The sequence below is a fragment of the Brassica napus genome, chromosome A1 (assembly GCF_020379485.1).
Source record: "Brassica napus cultivar Da-Ae chromosome A1, Da-Ae, whole genome shotgun sequence".
In the NCBI taxonomy this organism is placed as follows: domain Eukaryota; kingdom Viridiplantae; phylum Streptophyta; class Magnoliopsida; order Brassicales; family Brassicaceae; genus Brassica; species Brassica napus.
In genome coordinates, this window is record NC_063434.1 from 1149324 (window position 1) to 1167626 (window position 18303).

The 18303-nt window shown below is 36.8% G+C and overlaps 4 protein-coding genes across 4 annotated transcripts; 2 read left to right on the forward strand and 2 right to left on the reverse strand.

Moving 5' to 3' along the window:
• Positions 1-7913: 7913 nt before the first annotated feature.
• Positions 7914-9987, forward strand: LOC106369808 (homeobox-leucine zipper protein ATHB-40). Its single transcript, XM_013809920.3, has 3 exons — positions 7914-8076; positions 8490-8815; positions 9528-9987. Exons 1-3 carry the CDS (start codon positions 7992-7994, stop codon positions 9768-9770), a joined length of 654 nt encoding a protein of 217 aa, XP_013665374.1. The 5' UTR covers positions 7914-7991; the 3' UTR covers positions 9771-9987.
• Positions 9988-12101: 2114 nt separating this feature from the next.
• On the forward strand, positions 12102-14733 carry LOC106442036 (G-box-binding factor 1). The gene is made up of 12 exons (XM_048778247.1): positions 12102-12394; positions 12817-12878; positions 12978-13022; positions 13109-13198; positions 13279-13368; positions 13444-13583; positions 13655-13712; positions 13784-13832; positions 13906-14030; positions 14101-14178; positions 14254-14379; positions 14458-14733. The coding sequence occupies exons 2-12, from the start codon at positions 12828-12830 to the stop codon at positions 14545-14547; spliced, it is 942 nt and encodes a 313-aa protein (XP_048634204.1). The 5' UTR covers positions 12102-12394; positions 12817-12827; the 3' UTR covers positions 14548-14733.
• On the reverse strand, positions 14455-16295 carry LOC106442125 (HVA22-like protein k). The gene is made up of 8 exons (XM_013883872.3): positions 16075-16295; positions 15835-15893; positions 15506-15603; positions 15363-15414; positions 15232-15295; positions 15055-15150; positions 14920-14992; positions 14455-14829 (listed from the first exon to the last, which is right to left on the reverse strand). The coding sequence occupies exons 1-8, from the start codon at positions 16135-16137 to the stop codon at positions 14708-14710; spliced, it is 627 nt and encodes a 208-aa protein (XP_013739326.2). The 5' UTR covers positions 16138-16295; the 3' UTR covers positions 14455-14707.
• LOC106441953 (scarecrow-like protein 15) lies at positions 16229-17991 on the reverse strand. The gene has a single exon (XM_013883725.3). It carries the CDS (start codon positions 17872-17874, stop codon positions 16411-16413), a length of 1464 nt encoding a protein of 487 aa, XP_013739179.1. The 5' UTR covers positions 17875-17991; the 3' UTR covers positions 16229-16410.
• Between the last annotated feature and the right edge of the window lie 312 nt (positions 17992-18303).

Genomic DNA, 18303 nt, shown 5'->3' on the forward strand with positions numbered 1-18303 from the left:
AAGCGTGATGTGTTTACAGGCCTAGTGGATAAAATCAGACAGAGGTCTCAGTCCTGGACTACACGCTTCCTCTCTGGAGCAGGGAAGCACGTTATGCTGCAGTCGGTTCTCACCTCCCTACCTACTCACTCCATGTCTAGCTTCAAGATCCCGATCTCCCTCTGTAATAGGATCCAGTCTATCCTCACTCGCTTTTGGTGGGATAGTGCGCCTGATAAGAGAAAAATAGCGTGGGTTGCGTGGAGCACAATGGCGCGACCAAAGTTCTTGGGGGGTTTGGGGTTTAAAAACCTTGAGGACTACAATGATTCTCTACTGGCAAAACTCAGTTGGAGAATTCACTCCAAGCCAAATTCTTTATTGGCTCAGGTGTTGAAAGGCAAGTACTTCCCTGATTGTTCTTTTCTTGAGAGTAAAGAAATCTCTGGGTCTTCCCATGGCTGGACAAGCATATTGGCCGGGCTGAAAGTTTTACATAAGGGAGTAGGTTTTGTAGTAGGGAATGGGCACGATATCAGCGTCTGGTCAGACAACTGGCTCTCAACCTCCAAACCAATGGCGCCAATAGGTCCTCCAACCTTTTCCAACCAGCATCTGATGGTCCAAGACCTTCTGGAGCCAGGCACCAACGAATGGGACCTTCAGAAAATCCGTCAACACTTACCTCATTATGAGGAGAGCATCAGACTACTCATCACAAGCGTTTCAGCCCCAAGCGATCGAGTAGTCTGGTTACCTGAGTCCTCAGGAGAATATACCACAAAGTCAGGGTACAAGAGAATCTTTGAGGAAAATAACGATCTAAACCCTGATTTTGATTGGATGAAACTTGTTTGGAAGCTCCACATACCACCAAAAATCCAACACTTCCTTTGGAGATTACTTAACGATGCGTTACCAGTGGGAGAGTTACTAGCGATCAGGGGCATTAATACAGATCTTCATTGCAAGCGTTGTGGAGAGGCTGAATCCCTTCACCACCTCTTCTTGCAATGCCCTTTTGCAGTGGAACTCTGGCACCAAGCCCCTGTTTCACCGCAAATTCCAGATAGCTTGAGTATAGAGAATCTAAAGGTTTGGTTGAAAAGAACTGTGTTTTCTCAGGTGTTACCTCCTGTAGGTTTAAGCTCTTCACCTGTGATACCATGGTTACTTTGGAATGTGTGGACTGCAAGAAATAAAGTGGTGTTTGAAGGCAAAGTTTTTCAGGTTACTGAGGTCATCTCCAAGTCCATCGCAGATGCAAGAGAATGGGAAGCGGCTAATCTCCACCAAGAACTGAAGCAAACGAAGAAATCTGGCCCGCTGCTGCGGCTCCACTCTGTTCCAATGTGCTGGACTGATGGGGCTTGGCAGGAAATCTCAAAATCAGGTGGAATGGGATGGATTATCAAGAATGCGGAGGGTGAAGTACTCATGAGAGGATCAAGCAATCGGGAGTTTGTTTGCTCAGCCCTTATGGCGGAAGCTCTGGCAATTCGAGACGCCCTCATCAAAGCTAAAGAACTCAACCTTCATAGTATCCAACTTTTCTCGGACTCTCAGGTCCTAGTGTCGGCCCTGCGTTCAGGGTTGGACGTGATTGAGATTGCAGGTGTCCTTCTTGACATCAGGAACCTTGCCACTCTCTTCTGTCCTCTTTCTTTTATTTTTATTCCACGCCTAGAGAATCGTCAAGCTGACTCTTTAGCTCGTGCAGCTCTTGAACGTTTAATTGCTGTGTAAACTCTTTTATTTAGTAAGGAAGTAATTGGTTGACAAAAAAAAAAGGTACGACTTTCCAAATAAAGTAACGTATTGGATGAGAAAGCATATATACAAACGCGAAATTATTCCTGTTAGTAGTAATCGATTGGATAAGATTCCAAAATATTATTTTGTAGACTACCTAACATGTATGTGGTGTACGTCTATATACAGGCTTTACGACCCTATATAATATTTTGAAATAAATTTGATCAATCCAATGCATGTACGTATGTGCACATAACATAAGATATCAGTTTCTTTCCGTGGGTCTAAGATTTTGTAGCCTTATATAGTAATAGCGCGTCACATACTCAAGGTTTGGGAATACAAGTACTATTTACTATAGTAGTATACTTTTGTATAACTAAATAAACTTAAGAAAATTGCTGACGACGGAGTTGAAATAAATACTTTACTTTTAGACATTGCATATAGTAATTAGTTTCTTAAATTTGTATCAATGACTAACATGGTCTTAAAAGTTAAAACAAAGATAACATGTGAAGAGGACCATATTTTGATAACATGGTGCATATAAATAACTAGACCAACATATACCTCATATCTAATTTTGTTACCCATTAATTGAAGTAGTATATATAGAGGTTAACTTTTTGTGTAACACTTAAAGAGGTTAATTAGTATATAGGATTTTTTTTTTTTTTGGTCAAACTTTTGGTATATAGGATTATAAATGGCTTAACGAGTAAGAAAATGTCCAGGCGAAATGGTATAGGGGCATGGTCTAGACGCAAACGACAACGAGAGTTCAAAACAATATTGTGGTTACATGAACTACCACGTGTCCGGACTCATATGTTACATCGTTACGTCTCATTTCCCAATTAGGAAATCTCTAAAGACATACGTAACGATTCCTTTACAAATTTCCCAAGTTCCATTGATTTGGTAAATATTCAATCAAAACGTGACGCAAACTATTTTGAGTTACAAGCAAAAAGCCAAACGGTTCTTTGCGGATAAGTTTTTGCCTCTTTGGGTGGGATAAATGTGTAGAACATATCCCTATATGCTTGTCTACATTGATATTCATTTTATAAAAACTTTGGATAGCTGGATTATGTACGATTATCAGTTTCTTATATAAATATTATTATTAGTTTGGATCAATTAACGTCAACGCTTTGTTTTTACATACAGTTGGACTATATATCAAATTAGCTCAATCTTTAACATGTTATTTTCAAAATTTCTGGTACATAAAATCTTAGTTGTTTCAGTGCCGAATTCATATGGGTTTAGTCTTATAGCAAATTTTACTTGATGTGAAAATCATCAAAAATATGTATTCATTTCTTACTTGGTTCAGTTCAAAATGACTTGGTTTCGCTTTAATATTTTCATTTCAACTTTTTTTTGTATGGTTCGAATTTGGTTTATCTAAACCGATCTGGATACGTCTCTAAACGAAATGCTGAAAACTGAAAAGCATGGCGGATGGCGGCGACCGTTATAACTTATGGGAGAACAATAAATCTAATTGGTCTGTACTCTCTTAAGAAACAAGTCAGGTTCCATGAACTGAAGACAGATGACAATTGACACGTGAACGAACCAACAAGAGATGTGGTCTCCTCTGCTGACTCATATAAAGTCGCCACGTGGATAATTTCATTTTCATAATCTAAATCAAAATTAGTTAATTCAAGTTTGGCATATATCAATCGACAAAGAGCGATGGGTAAATTATTAGGTGAAAGCTATATTTTACTTCACTTCCTTCAAAGTATTGATATCAGTTTCTTATTCTTTTGAAAGTTAACTTGAACTAAGTGTTGGGTTATTTGGGATTTTACTGAAAGTGTTATTTTTTCTATGGTCGTAGGTTATGGAACAAACTCATACCGTCCAGATAAAAGTGTCTCAAAAAAAAAATTATTTGAAAAATGTTAAGTTTATTCAGATTAAAAAAGGTTTTTTTTTTCTTATAAAAGATGTGACTATTCTTCTAGTTATTTAGAATAATGTGAAACTTGATAGGCTGATAGCCGTAGATGCCTAGACGATCTAATTTAATATATGGTCTTGATTCGGACAAAGAAACTCTTATACTTTTGGAAGAACACTATTAAATTTGTTTGAGTATTATTTAGTATTTGTGTATTTACGACGAAGAGCTGATGTGATAAAATGAGAATCGATCAATCGGAAATCAATCGGAAAGAGTACGCCAGAGCAAAATACTTTGATACCATATTAGAAAAATTCTCTTAATTTCTGATTAAAAAGGTTGTTACATTGATCACTCCTCTTATACTGAGTTGAGCGTGTAACAAACAATAAAACCACTAAACATAATATTAAATCGATCGGTTTAGCATACTAAACCTACTAATCTATTTACATACTCTGTTAATTAAGAAAAACAATATACTAATTTCATAAGAACAACACCTGTTCGAAAATAACAACAAAGTGAGGAGTGAGGGAATCTTGAAATAAATTAAAAGCGAATGAAAAGGTTTAGAACATCATGTGACAAAATATTTATCTTATAAATTATGTTTTAAATTTTACTGGTGTCATATATATAACCCTTTTTTGGTGTCATATAATACTTCCGTTTTATAAACGATAAACTCGATGACGTGTCTGCTTTGAATCGCAGCTAATGTACAGTAAGTATTGTGATCAATACAAAATTTTAAATCTTCTTTCGAGCGCATGCAAAATCGGAAGAGAAGGCGTTTTTGGGTTCTAAGTTGTACATTCTTAATTCGAATGAGTACACTAATTTATATTTCTTACACCTCCATTTAAAGATCATGACCTGACTACTGTCCTTCACTATTCCTTTGCAGATTCAGCGTTGAGTCAAATGAGCCAATCAAATTCCAAAAATATTTGATCACTAGTTAGCTATGTAGAAATGTCAACATTTTAAAACATATTAATGCAACTGTCAAAATCAGGTCGACCCTAATAATATTCATGAAGTATGTACTACAAAACATCATCAATCCTAATTAGTTATGTAAATGGCTCACCTAAGTTCCGAAAACATGGTACGTATCATCACATGCCAGACTTTTTGGTTAGTACTTTTAATACAGATATTTTGGGCTCTTTCGGACATATATAGTTTTTTGGCAAAATTGTTTTACATAATTTTCTTTAACAATACTGAAAATTTGTATTGGGGAGGTAACTAGGGGAGAGAGATGTTAGGGTGGGATTGGAAGAACATGTTAAGGAGTGGAGACATGGCAGTGTTCTCAAAGCAGACACAAACAATTAGTAGAAGAAAGAGGGAGACAAAAGGCTTTAGCTTCCATTGTCTACTTCTATATGTTTTACAATTATGTTAATTATAAAGCATTCTCAAGACCACAAAAAATATTGTACGTACGTTTGGTCGTGTTGTTATTCGCCACGTTCCACTGTTGAATTCCTTTCGTATGGCTCCCATCATGTTCTTTTGTCCCCTCTTTTTTTCTTTCCTTTACATCCTCTCAGAATGAACAAACTTTAGAAGAAGATAACAATAAAAAACGTGACACATTAATTTTATTAACGTATACAAAAGCCCCAGTTCAACTTGGGAGTGCGAATCTAGTAGTCACTATTTAGAATCAAGATATCCAAATGATGTATATGGACCGTGAGACTAATCGAGTTGAGTATTTGGGTTTGTTTTCAATTTTTATGTATATATATCATATCACCCATTCAAACATTTTATAACTAAAATTAAACAAACTCATCCATTCTAACATTTTTCTCAACAAAACTCATCCATACTACGTATTGTGTTAAGTAAGGAATGATCTGTATTATGTTAAGCATATAACTATTCTATAGTGTTAACTCGGTATTATATTTTTAATATCATAATAATTATAATGATAGACCTTTAGAAGTAAACACTCTCCTTAAGACAGACAGAGAAATATCTTTACCCAATTTTGGAGGCCATTGGTCCAACATCTGTAAGGAGATTCCTCATCTACAAGCAATTAACATCATGAACATGGACTAAAACCCCCGTTTTAAGATAATCAACTAAAACTAATTAATGATTTACTTCGGAGTTGTAAGATGACGACAAGTCCCTACTACACTCCAACTATTTTAAAGTTTCTACCCTTTTTCTTTTTAGATGCCCAAGAATATCCTCTTTGGATTTAGACCATTTGAGCAAGTAATCTAAGTCATTTGTTTCCTCATTGGCCACCCTTTTTTTTCTAACCTTTAGTAATGAAAATACAACATTTCAATTTTGAAAGTGTAAATTTTTCATTTTTGTAGAGTAATATATTTTCTTGGACGTTTATAATGTCTAAGTTTAGATTCCGTTTTTACTACTGTCCCTCGGCATATTTATATGAAGCAATCCTATAGAGCTCCAAGTTTTACGAAACCTACTTAAAACTCAATTTAAGACTTTAGCAATTGCGTTAAAAAAACAAGTCTTTAGCCATTATTCAATGTATATAATAATTAATATATAATCAGTATGATTATATAAAATATGATATTTGAGTTTTACTTTGAAGTTTTTTTTTTTGCTTATTCTAGATCTTTGAATAATCATCCCTTAGCATGTCTTACTCATCTTTGAATTTTGTCAACCGGTGCGGTAAAATATATAAAGTTGTAAACTAAAATCTTAGGTAAATACGATTTGGCAATTTTGTCAACCGGTACGGTAAAATATATAAAGTTGTAAACTAAAATGTTAGGTAAATACGATTTGGCTTAATTTCTAGCTCTAATCTACTAGCAAGGGCACCGATTATCTTTCCCAAAATATAATAAACAAATTTCTTAGCCATGGATCCCTAACCACGAATGAAAAGAAAACAAAAGAGAAACAAATTCTAAAGTATGATGATCGGGACTGATTGGGTCGTGGAAGACATTGATACAAGTGAATGTCCTCTCCATTGGACAGTAGAGTCTCATAATAAGTCCCTTATCTAGTGGTGTTCCCTCCAAACTTTTTATAGTTTCCTAGATGCTCGCAATTATTACTTTCTACCATACGTGTAGACTGTGTAGTACATTACTTCTTATCCTTCGATTTTAGTAATGAATAAAATTTTCACTTTAGTAAGTTTCACGTGCCAAGGCCTTCGACTTTCCTTCTCGTATCAATGACGTATAAAATATAGAGTATCGTAAGTGATGTATTGTACTGTACTTTATATGGAGCGCGCCATCATTTTTGTATATATGTATGAAGCAAAAGTTCCAATTAATGGGTATCGACCATATTTTAAATTTTTTTGTCTCTCGTATGAATATTGAGTATAACAAATGAGAAACACTTATACATATAATAATTTTTATCACTTTAAATTTTTTTTTGTTGTTAATGCTTTTATTGACTATTTTTTGTAGTACAGTCCGTTCAGGTTGGGATCCCAATAGTGGATATTCTTTACAAACAAATGAACAATAGTCGTCGTACTACCAATATAATGGTGCTGGCTTTGTGATTGTTCATCACAATGCACGATGACTATGTCTTAATTAGATTTGTTAATTACCTAAACAGGAAAGCCTAATCATCTTCTTTACGACATTATTTTGGATCTCTTTTGCAGAGCTATACATACATGTCTACATGCATACTAGATTATTAAAGGTGTTTTATAGTTGTGAACGGAGAGGTAAACGCAAAACTAAATAAGATATCGCGAAGACTACGAATATTTATATTAATTCAATCAATGACATTTAAAGTCTTTTATTAGTTAATTTCTAATTATAAAATAATGTTAAAAGAGTTATTCATTTAGAAGTATTTTTTTGTGCACCAAGAAGTAAATAATCATTTTAGTATATAAATCATTTTATTTCTTAATGTACCAATTGGAGGAGGGGGTGAAATATTGAAAAACTAATTGACACTTGCAGATGAGTTTTAAATTAGTCAATTGTCTCAGTTATCAACGTCGTGTCTTTACAATATGAAACAATATTAAAGATGGTGTGATAAAGAAACCACTTTAACTAATCCTCCTAGTTTTAACACAGAAAGACTCACAACGAGTCTCGGGAGTGTAATTATATCCAGTGGCAGTTTCGAAATTTTCAAAAACAAGAAACCTACATCAGGAAAATAACACTTCATACAAAAAAAAAAACTCATTTCTTGGCACTCTACACCCCCTTTATAAATCATAGGCCTTCTTCCTCTTCCCCAGCACAACTTCTCTCATCTCATAAAAAGTGAGACAAATTTAGGATAGAGAGAAAGAGAGAGATCCAAGAACATGAACCACACTCTGGATGATCAGAACATGGCTTTTATCTCTCAATTGTACCCTGATATCTACACTCAGATAGTACCACAACAAGGTTTGTCCGAAATTTTCAATCATCTTTGGTTTTGAATTACGAGAAAACCAACATTTAATGGATTTTCTAATAAAAGGACAAAGTGGGTTTGTTTTCTTAGTTAGTTTATCTGAAAAATCAATCTATTTTATCAATCAATCTATTTTTCTGTTTTGTTTCAAGACCTGGAAACCCCACAAATTTAATGGAAGAAGTTATACAAATTCTAGTGGGTTATCTATTAGTCTTTCCAAAAAAAGAAGTTCTCGACCAACACGCGTAGGCCTAAAATATTGATATAATAATCTACGTGCAGTGCATGTAAACACACATCAAGAAACTAAAAGTAAAGAAAAGATCCAAACATTATTTTATATAACACGTTTCTGTTTTTGGCGAATTACTAACTTGCTTTTTATTATTTTGGACGGTAGGTGAAGTGAAGCCACCGAAACGAAGGAGAAAGAAGAGCAAAGTAGCGGTTGCTTCCGGAGATGGAAGCAATTGCTTGTTTAGGAAGAGAAAGCTTACCGATGAGCAAGTGAACATGTTGGAGATGAGTTTTGGGGATGAGCACAAGCTTGAGTCGGAGAGGAAAGATAAACTTGCGGCGGAGCTAGGGCTTGACCCTCGTCAAGTTGCAGTTTGGTTTCAGAACCGTCGTGCACGGTGGAAGAACAAAAGGCTCGAGGAAGAGTACAACAAACTCAAAAACTCACATGACAACGTCGTTGTCGACAAGTGCCGACTTGAGTCAGAGGTATAATTTCTTTTCTGTTATTCTATTTATCTTATATTTTTTTTGGTTCATTTTCTTCTAACTATGAGTTTTAATACGGGTAGGGAATAGTTTTAGGTTTATCATCATCAGTTTTATCCACGATTGTGATAATGATATTAATGGTAGATAGAACTAAACAAATATTTTCGTTAAAATGTATATCTAACTAGTTAAAATACGAAAATATTTTAGAAATTTTATATTTTCAACTTTTTGCAGAAATTTTAAACAAAAAGTTTCAAAAAAATTTTGTTTGTTTATTTACCTTGTTCTTTGCTTTATTTTATTAAAAAATCTCAAAGTATTTCAGCCAAAAAAATTTCTCAAAGAGTAATGTAGTTTACACACTCTTTTGGCAAATTATCTTTAACTGGCATAAATGAACGTGAGCTCAAAGCTCGAAGAACTTTGCATATAAAAGAATAAATAAGTCACCAGAGACTTGAGTTGAGAACAGAAAAAAAGCGACATCGAACAGTAAATTGCCACCATATTACACAACATAAAATACTTTTATGCGTTCCGTACAATATTTTAATCTTTATAATAGTCGCTTGTCTTTGTCAATGAGACTCAAAATTATTGAGGAGACCCACTAACAAAATTCCTTTTTATTTAAAATTTAATCAAACGTTTGCATCAGCGATTAGTTGCTTAATGATAAAATTAACATTACATTTGTTTTCCTCAGCTTCTTCAGCTCAAGGAACAGCTCTATGATGCAGAGAGGGAGATCCAAAGATTGGCAGAAAGAATAGAAGGAGGCTCGAGCAACAGTCCAGTTTCTTCTTCAGTTTCTGTTGAAGCCAACGAGACGCCGTTTTTTGGAGACTATAAAGTTGGAGACGACGGTGATGACTACAATAACCTGTTTTATCCGGTGCCTGAAAACATCTACATTGATGGAGCTGAATGGATGAATCTTTACATATAAAATCACTAGCTAGCTTAATGTAATATTTTAATCGTATCAACTAGTGTCGTGAATTAGGGAAGACAATTTTAGGTAAATTGGTAGATTATATAGTGCTCTATTTCTAATGTACAAATAGTTATAATGACAATGGATGTCTCGCTAGTGTATTTATGCAATCTTGATGTAAGCAACAGTTGCTTGCGTACCTAATTATGAGAAATCTGTATTAATTGAAGCAACTACGTAATTTAGGTTCTCAGTTTCTCACCCTTTTTTATGGCGTCGAACCCATTCATATATTCGTATAATTTTTTTGTTACAAGTTTTCAATGTATGTATACTTTAAGTAACACACACACACACACACACACACACATATATATATATATATATATATATATCGCATAGTTAAGGCCTTGAGTGAAATTCTGTTCTATTATAAGTTTAAGTTACCGTATCCTTGTTCTAAGATATATGAAAGTTTAACATCTCGTTAGGTTATGAGTGGACGTTTGTTGAGTTAGATATTAGATAACTCTATTGATGGATAGGATTCATCATGAAAGTGACAAATACATACCGTTATTACGACTTCAAAGTTTATATCTCGCCACTAGCAGCTCGTAGCTGTCTTCAAATATATTTTTTTTACTAGCCAAAAAGAAAAAAGTACGGCTGTAAAAGGAGGGTCGGCTACAATATGCTGTGCAAGATTTTTTTCTAATATATAAATACATTGTAGAAGTCTAAAAGATAAAGGACTAGATGCAATGCACATAAGCAAAACGGTTGTTAAAACTTTATATCTTGATAGATAAGAGTTTGCCAAATTTAAATGAAAGAGGAGTTCGGATAGAATATACCTAATTTTGGTGAAACATTATGAGTCAAGTTTTATAGTCACTTGACAACGAATGAATAAAGCCTATACTATGTTAGAAGACAGTCATATTGGCTCTTTAAGTAATATATTGACCATTATCACCGGTGATAAGAATCGCATACATAAAGTGAAAATGTCTCGTATCAAAATAGTAAACATGAAATGATTGCAATTATCATCTGGTTACATGCATTAGTATATAAGATGAATAATTAAATGGACCTGAGGCTCTCAAAAAAAGTTTGTGGACTCAAACCATCATTTAGTTTGATGGTCTCAAGTTCTTTTGGTAAATGTGTTTTTGTTTGAGGATCTATGATGGTAATAATAAATGCAAAATTTGCATAGCAACTATGTATACAGATAATCAAAGTGTTTTTGTTTTTGTTTTGACATGCATCATTAATAGATATTTGATTAAGTTGTTTTGGATTTGGTAGATGGTCTGATATTTTTGATCTAGACATATACTAAATCCTGATTCAAAATCATAAAACGGAAAAATTATGGTCTCATAAAGCTTAGAATATGTGGACCCACATAGAAAGGTTTGGCGAATAAGTGAAGGACTTGATGTAGTTTGGGTAAGTAGAAAGTGAAGTGTAAAGCAAACGTAGTATAATGGCTCTTTCCTAAAACGATTTGTTTTAAATATTCGCAACACATTCACTGTATCTAAGTGTGTATGTTGTATTGTATATCATCTGAAGTCTTCATACGAAAAGTTTGTTACCTTTCTTTTATATGGTGACCAGTCACATCAATTACCTAATGGCTAAAATGGTAATGCACTAATGCTAATGCCCCACGAAAGATTCTATATTTATTCGAGATCAGTCGCTTTGCTAGCAAGTAGCAGCAACTAACAAAGGAAACAAATATAAAACAAGGCCCGATGGGCCTATAAAGGCCATTCTACCAAAGTAGCTTGGTAAGGAGCCCGTCTTGAACAATAGCATTATGATTTTGATGCATGTTTTTTGGGTGAAAAGCACTTACCCATAAAACAATGATTTTTTTTTTACAAATTGAAAATATTTTTTTAAAACAAATCTTCAAGTTATAAGCCATAGTCATTATTCAGCTTTCGATTTTTCACGTTGAAAATATAGAACTAAAAATGATCTTCCATTTCTTTAGTTTTGTGTCTAAAAAATCCAAATAAGTTGCACTATACAAAAAGGAAAAATATATTAAAGTATTATTTCACAAAATATTACAGGATTGATCTTATAAATAAGTTTTAAGCAGAATCTAAAAGGTTACTATTGTCATCAAATAAGTTTTTATTTATTGAGCTTTGTTGGCAAAAAGAAATTATTATTTTTTGACATGAAGAAATGATTAGTTTTCCTTGTGAAATAAATGAGTAAAAGATGAGTCACAACAAAGAGTAGATACCGTGTCAAAAGCTTATCCAGTAACACGTGTACAGCTGGACACCTCCTTGTCGCACGTGTCAGATCATCAAACCCTAAATCCCCCAACAAAAACTTTCCTCTTTCTTCTCGTTCATCTCCTCCTCCTCCTATTGGACTTGGCCACACACCAACCACATCGGGCAATAATCTCTCTCTTTTTAATTCCTTCTCCTCCTACCCTTCTTCACTTTCCCGAGAGAAAAATTGGAACACTTTTTATCTTCTTCGGAGCTGAAATTGAGAGAATCTTTTTATATCTGTGTCTCTTGTCTGATCTGTCGGAGAGAAGGAGAGGACGTGTCTTTGCATCTTTGTCTGACTCTTTCTCTATAATTTAGGTAAATATCCTACCTGGACTTCCACATCGGTCTGTTTTTTTTTTCTTTTTCTTTTTTTTCCTTCTAAAACACTTTTGCATGTACTCTGTTCTGATTATTGTCTCTGTCTGTTCGTTGAACAATTCTGTAATAAACAAGGCTGTGTAGGAGAACAATTCATGTAATTAAGGTGTTTAGAGATTTTCGTTTCTGTTGTTTGGGTTCGTGTAAGAACATGTTATGTACTTGCTGTTCTCTCTGTTCTGTTTAAAGTTATTTAATTTGCTTCTCTTGTGCTTTTGTGTTCTGTAGTAAAGTCTCTGTTTTTGTTAAATATGTCGGGTAGAGAACACAAAGCTTCTGTCTTTTTGGGTTTTTTTGGATGACTAAATCCTCTGTTTGAGCTGTTCCAAAGTCTTTTGTCTTGCTTCTTTGTTTTGTAGCTGATAAAACAATGGGAACAAGCGAAGAAAAGACGCCTTCTAAACCAGCATCCTCAACACAGGTTGCTCATCATTCTCCTCTCCTTCTTCTCAGTTCGTTTTATATTTGAATCTTCATGTGTGTTGACTTTTCCTGCATCTACCTACCACTTGTTTCGCAGGACATTCCCCCCACACCTTATCCAGACTGGTCAAACTCAATACAGGTTAACTTTAGCCATTGTTGGTTCTCTTATTGTGACTTGTCTTCTTTCTTGACAAACACATAATGTGTATTCTCGTTTCTCTTAAGGCTTATTATGGAGGAGGAGGTACTCCGAATCCTTTTTTCCCATCTCCTGTTGGATCTCCTAGTCCTCACCCTTACATGTGGGGTGCTCAAGTAAGCTGCTTCCCTTTGCTATCTTTGTCTTTGAATAACACTTAGACGAGTTTTATTTACTCTTTGTTGAATACTTTCAGCACCATATGATGCCGCCTTATGGGACCCCGGTTCCGTACCCAGCCATGTATCCCCCAGGGGCGGTTTACGCTCATCCTGGCATGCCCATGGTAATAATCTCCTTACCATTTAAGTTCGAAACAAATGATAAAGTAAGTAACTTGCTTGGCACCTTCCTGTATTAGCCTCCTGCTTCTGCTCCAACCAACAAGGAGACGGTGAAAGAACAAGCCCCTGGCAAGAAGTCAAAAGGGAGCTTGAAAAGAAAGGGTGAAGGAGGTGAGAAGGCGCCTTCTGGTTCTGGGAACGATGGTGTATCTCACAGGTATAACGCTCTATTCAATGCATTTACTTCTTCAGTTTGATAGAGTGGCTAAATGTATATTTCTTGTGCAGTGATGAAAGTGTCACAGGAGGTTCATCTGATGAAAACGATGAGAATCCTAACCACCAGGTACTGATCTGATTGTTCTCTGTTACCTTGATGCTTTGTGTAATGTTTAATTGAGTTTTGTTGTAATGTAGGAGCAAGGTTCAGTTAGGAAGCCTAGCTTTGGACAAATGCTAGCGGATGGTAAAACTCTTTCCATCATCAAGCTTTATGGTTTCTCTCTTTGCTCATGTTTTTTTTTTGTTTCTTTGAGCAGCAAGTTCTCAGAGTAATACTACTGGTGAGATCCAAGGTTCAGTTCCCATGAAGCCGCTGGCTCCTGGGACTAATCTGAATATGGGAATGGACTTATGGTCTTCCCAGGCTGGTGTACCTGTGAAGGTAAAAGACCAAATCGTCACTCATCTTTTGCTGGTCTGGTTATAAACTCATGTGTGTTTTACTCAAACAGGATGAAAGAGAGCTCAAGAGGCAGAAAAGGAAACAATCTAACCGTGAATCCGCCAGGCGGTCCAGACTGCGTAAGCAGGTAATGTTATTATTAGTATATGGTTTCTTCTTATGTTAAGTTAACTCATTTGTTAATTCACCATATTGAATATAGGCGGAATGCGAACAGCTTCAACAGAGAGTAGAGAGTTTGACTAGTGAGAATCAAAGCCTGAGAGATGAGTTACAGAGACTCTCTGGAGAATGTGAGAAGCTCAAGACTCAGAACAGTTCTATTCAGGTAATAACAACAACTCTTATCCAAAATGTTATGAGCTTTGCTTCTATTCACACGGAGTCATTGAATATATATACACAGGATGAGTTGGTAAGAGTGCATGGACCAGAGGCCGTAGCTAATCTAGAACAGAATGATGCTGGCTCTAAAGACGGTGAAGGAACAGATTAACAAACTTAGGAGACATGCAACTTGATAACGTATTATAAAAAACTTATTTGTAAACCAGTCTGAAGTTATTTGAGATTTACGTGACCATGATGACCATACAACCATTTGACGTTTTGTGTAATAGTGATTACCATACTTGATGTTACACTTGTTTGTTTTATTAGTCTTCATGATCGGATTCAGATTCTTCTAAGTCTCGTATTGTTGCTGTTGATGGTTCTGGTTCAGGGCTAATGTTTGGTGTTTCTTCTTGTCGTTCGCTTGGTGGTGCAGCTTCATTGCCTGATGGAACAACAAGCAGAATAAAATTCTATATAGTAACAAAGGTATTAGTTGGTTGGGGATAAGAAAGTTAGATTTTGAGAAGTAAACCTGATCCCAAGATTTTGATAATGATTGATCGCACCAACCGTATTCCTCCCTGGTGTGTCCTAACGACTTTGACCTGCAAATATTCTGTTGTTAATAAAGCAAAGCATCTGAGTTGTGAAGGAAGCAACAGTGTACCATTTCTCCATAGACTCCATCCACGAGTCGGTCCACACTAACTTGGTGTCGTATTAGGAAAGGGCGAAGGCGGTTGTTATATATTTGCTTTGCTCCCTATCATATTAAGAACTTATAGGTTAATAAAGTTTTCTTGAAATTTTAAATGATGGAGTTGCAAAGAGACTGAAGAAGTACATCAATGGTGGGAAGTTGAAGCCAGACGAGGAACGCAAACTTTGCATGATAATACAGAGGAAACCTGCAAACAATGAAGCTTATTGAGTATCATCAATACTATATATAGTTTTGAGATGTCACAATAGTACCAAGAAATGAGCTTGTCCGTGAACACTTCAACAAGGCTGAAAGAACCATAAGCTGCAAGGAGAGGGAAACTAAAAATCAAATGCCATGTGAACAGATGAAGAAGGGATATGATTAGAAAGGTGAATGTAATTGCAATCCCAACCTGCCCAGTAAATAAGCCATTTACGTTGCGCACTCTGATCTCTATTCTCTATTGCCTTGAAAGTTGAGTATACTGGCAACCCGATGCCAATGGAACAGCTTACATGAAACAAGATTCAGACATACATCAACAAGTTTCTTCCTTCACAGTTATACATTTTAATGAAGTAAATAACTCCAAAAAAAACAAGGAGACAAAACTTTTCTATTGATTGACAAAAAAAACGACAACAAGATTCCCCAACAAGATACTAACCCTTGTCCTAAAGCCGATCATAATGAAAACACTCTTCATAGTTTAACGACATCAAAAAAAAACAAGAATCTTACCAGGCGGTACGAAGTACGATATTGGAACCAAGTGGAGAAAGCAGTACCCGTAATCCAACCTGAAAATTTCCATACACAAGACAAATATTTCCCTCAAGATCCGATGATCAGACAGAACCGCAGACGTGGTTCACAGTAATATTGTATTAGAACAAGACAATGAAAACGTTGTCATTAAAAATACTAATGAATCTACACCATAACATGGATCAGAAACATAACATCTTATCTAATAATAACCTCGCTGGTGAAACCTGATCCGAGAAGCGCCATGGATGGAATCTGTGAAGCAAATCCGCTCATTCGAGATTATTTATACACTCACTCCAAGAATGATCAAATCACAGTTACGCTTGTTTATGAATAGTTTAAACACTCTAACTCAAACAGAGACTTACGTAAGAAACTATTTTATTTCCTTATTTAAATTAGAAAACAGTCAAACACCAAAAAAGATCAAAAACAGAGATAAACCGAAAATATTGAAGGCGTAGATACAATTCGATTCTATTATCATATCATTTTGTTAAACCAAACCAACTCTAAACCACCTACAAACCCGTTACGATTCATCTTTTAAAACCTCCAAGCCGACGTGGCAACCAGGGCCCTCCCGTGCCAGCACAGCACCAACTCCTCCTGCCGTTTCGCCACGTGGAACCCTCTCACCTGCGCCTTCTCCAGCAAACACTCCGCCTGAAAGATCGCGAACTGGCTCAGCTGTATCGACCTCATCCCGGCCCCGCAGAACGCTTCCCGCCACGTCATCTCTCCAACGTTTCTCCTATCTCCCGCCGTCTCCACCGCCGCAACGATCTTCGGCCGTAAAACAAACGCTTCCACGATCTTCTTCACCAAATCTCCCGGAGGAGCCGCCGCGTCGAGAGACTCAAGCACCATCGTGTAGAACTCGAGAGCCGTAACAAACTCCCGCCGGAAGGATCCAGCTCCGGCGATCTCCGTCCATCCTTCGCTGTCCACGAACACAACAACCTTCGGCGAGACTCTCCGTAAGTTAGTTACAAACTCCGCGATTCCGCTAAGACGTCGGAATATCGCCGGAGATATCAAAACGACGGTTCTCTCTCCGTCGACGAACCTGATCGCCTTGAAAGACAGCATCTCGAACGTCTTCATCAGCACGAACTCGATCTGGAATCGGATCTTCATCTCCGCCGCGAACTGAGTCAGATTCTCCTTCACGAGCCGCGTCTCCACGGCGCACTCCTCCGCCACCACCGCCGTGACTCGTAGAAACCCGCTGCTGATCGATTTCTCGGCGATCTCCCTCATGAGCGAGGCGTACTGTCCGCCGAACCCGACGTCGAAGTCCACCACGTGGACGAAGGGAGAGGAAGAGGTCTGCGAGTTTAACGAGTCGAGGATCGCTTGGTTCGCGGTGAAGTGAGAGAAGAGAGGGATCGGCGAAATACCGGAGAACTCCTTAACCGCGCGGATCTTTTGAACGATCTCGGTCCAGGAAGATAATAACCGGGTTTGATTCCGGTTCGATCCGGTTAAAAGCGAACCGAGAGCTTCTTTAAAGTAAAACGCGGCTCTTTGTAACGGCCTTCCCGCGGGAGATCGAAGGCGTTGGTTGAGGCGTGAGAGAATCACTTGAGCGAGCTGTAGCTCGTCTGACTCGACGCAGTCCACGACTCGGATGAGGTCTTCGACGAAATCGAATCCTCCTCCATTGTCGACGCTGTCGAGGGAGGTGAAACCGTAACCGGTGGTTTGGTTTTGATAAGCATCGGATGAGTCGAAATCGGACGGTTGGATCTGATCGGGGAAGCCAGGGAGGTTGGAATCGACGGCGTAGAGTGGTCCTATGGCTGAGTCTGTGGTTGTGAACTCTGTCTTCAAGGGGTTGGGTGTGGAGTCGTCGTCTAGCTCCAGCTCCTTCATGATCGAGTCCCAGTCCATGGAACGCATCACATGTTCGTCCATCGATGGTAACTGATTATTGTTGTTATTATTATCGGTACTGTTAGTGTTCGATGGTTGGTTGTCTTGAGGAGAGGAAGCTTGGACCTTCATGTTAGTGTGTAAGAAGAAAGGTGAGGCAATAAAAATAAATTGAAAGAAAGGAAAAAAAAAAAGTAGTCTTTTTCTCTCTGTGCAAGTGTGGAAGAAGAAGGTGGCGGGGCTTTTGAAAGGTATGATGGGCAAAGCTTTTTATCCTAGATTGAGAAAGTGCGTTCAAAAAAATGTTTTTTTTTTTCTCAGCTTTGTAACCGTGTCTAATCCGGGTTTTGGTTTAGGGAATATAAAATCCAATTGGAAATTGACTTGTATTTTATTCCGATTTTTTTTCTTATTTTTAATCCAGATTCAAATTCTTACTGACCCGCCGTCTCTTTCACCTATGTACATTTTTTTACCAAAATAAATGGATTAAATCGGTTGTTTTAGTGTGTGTTTATGTTTTAATTCACCTTGGTTTAACCAAAGTGTATTACACTTGGG

Bases quoted from the DNA above. Each gene is read 5' to 3' on its own strand.
- LOC106369808 (XM_013809920.3), top strand. From the start codon at position 7,992: ATGAACCACACTCTGGATGATCAGAACATGGCTTTTATCTCTCAATTG. The intron at 8,077-8,489 runs GTTTGTCCGAAA...TTTGGACGGTAG, and splicing joins TCAGATAGTACCACAACAAG to GTGAAGTGAAGCCACCGAAA. The intron at 8,816-9,527 runs GTATAATTTCTT...TGTTTTCCTCAG, and splicing joins AGTGCCGACTTGAGTCAGAG to CTTCTTCAGCTCAAGGAACA.
- LOC106442036 (XM_048778247.1), top strand. From the start codon at position 12,828: ATGGGAACAAGCGAAGAAAAGACGCCTTCTAAACCAGCATCCTCAACA. The intron at 13,023-13,108 runs GTTAACTTTAGC...GTTTCTCTTAAG, and splicing joins ACTGGTCAAACTCAATACAG to GCTTATTATGGAGGAGGAGG. The intron at 13,833-13,905 runs GTAAAACTCTTT...TTCTTTGAGCAG, and splicing joins TGGACAAATGCTAGCGGATG to CAAGTTCTCAGAGTAATACT.
- LOC106442125 (XM_013883872.3), bottom strand. From the start codon at position 16,137: ATGAGCGGATTTGCTTCACAGATTCCATCCATGGCGCTTCTCGGATCA. The intron at 14,993-15,054 runs GTACACTGTTGC...GAATATTTGCAG, and splicing joins ATGGAGTCTATGGAGAAATG to GTCAAAGTCGTTAGGACACA. The intron at 14,830-14,919 runs GTTTACTTCTCA...TTGTTCCATCAG, and splicing joins TATCAAAATCTTGGGATCAG to GCAATGAAGCTGCACCACCA.
- LOC106441953 (XM_013883725.3), bottom strand. From the start codon at position 17,874: ATGAAGGTCCAAGCTTCCTCTCCTCAAGACAACCAACCATCGAACACT.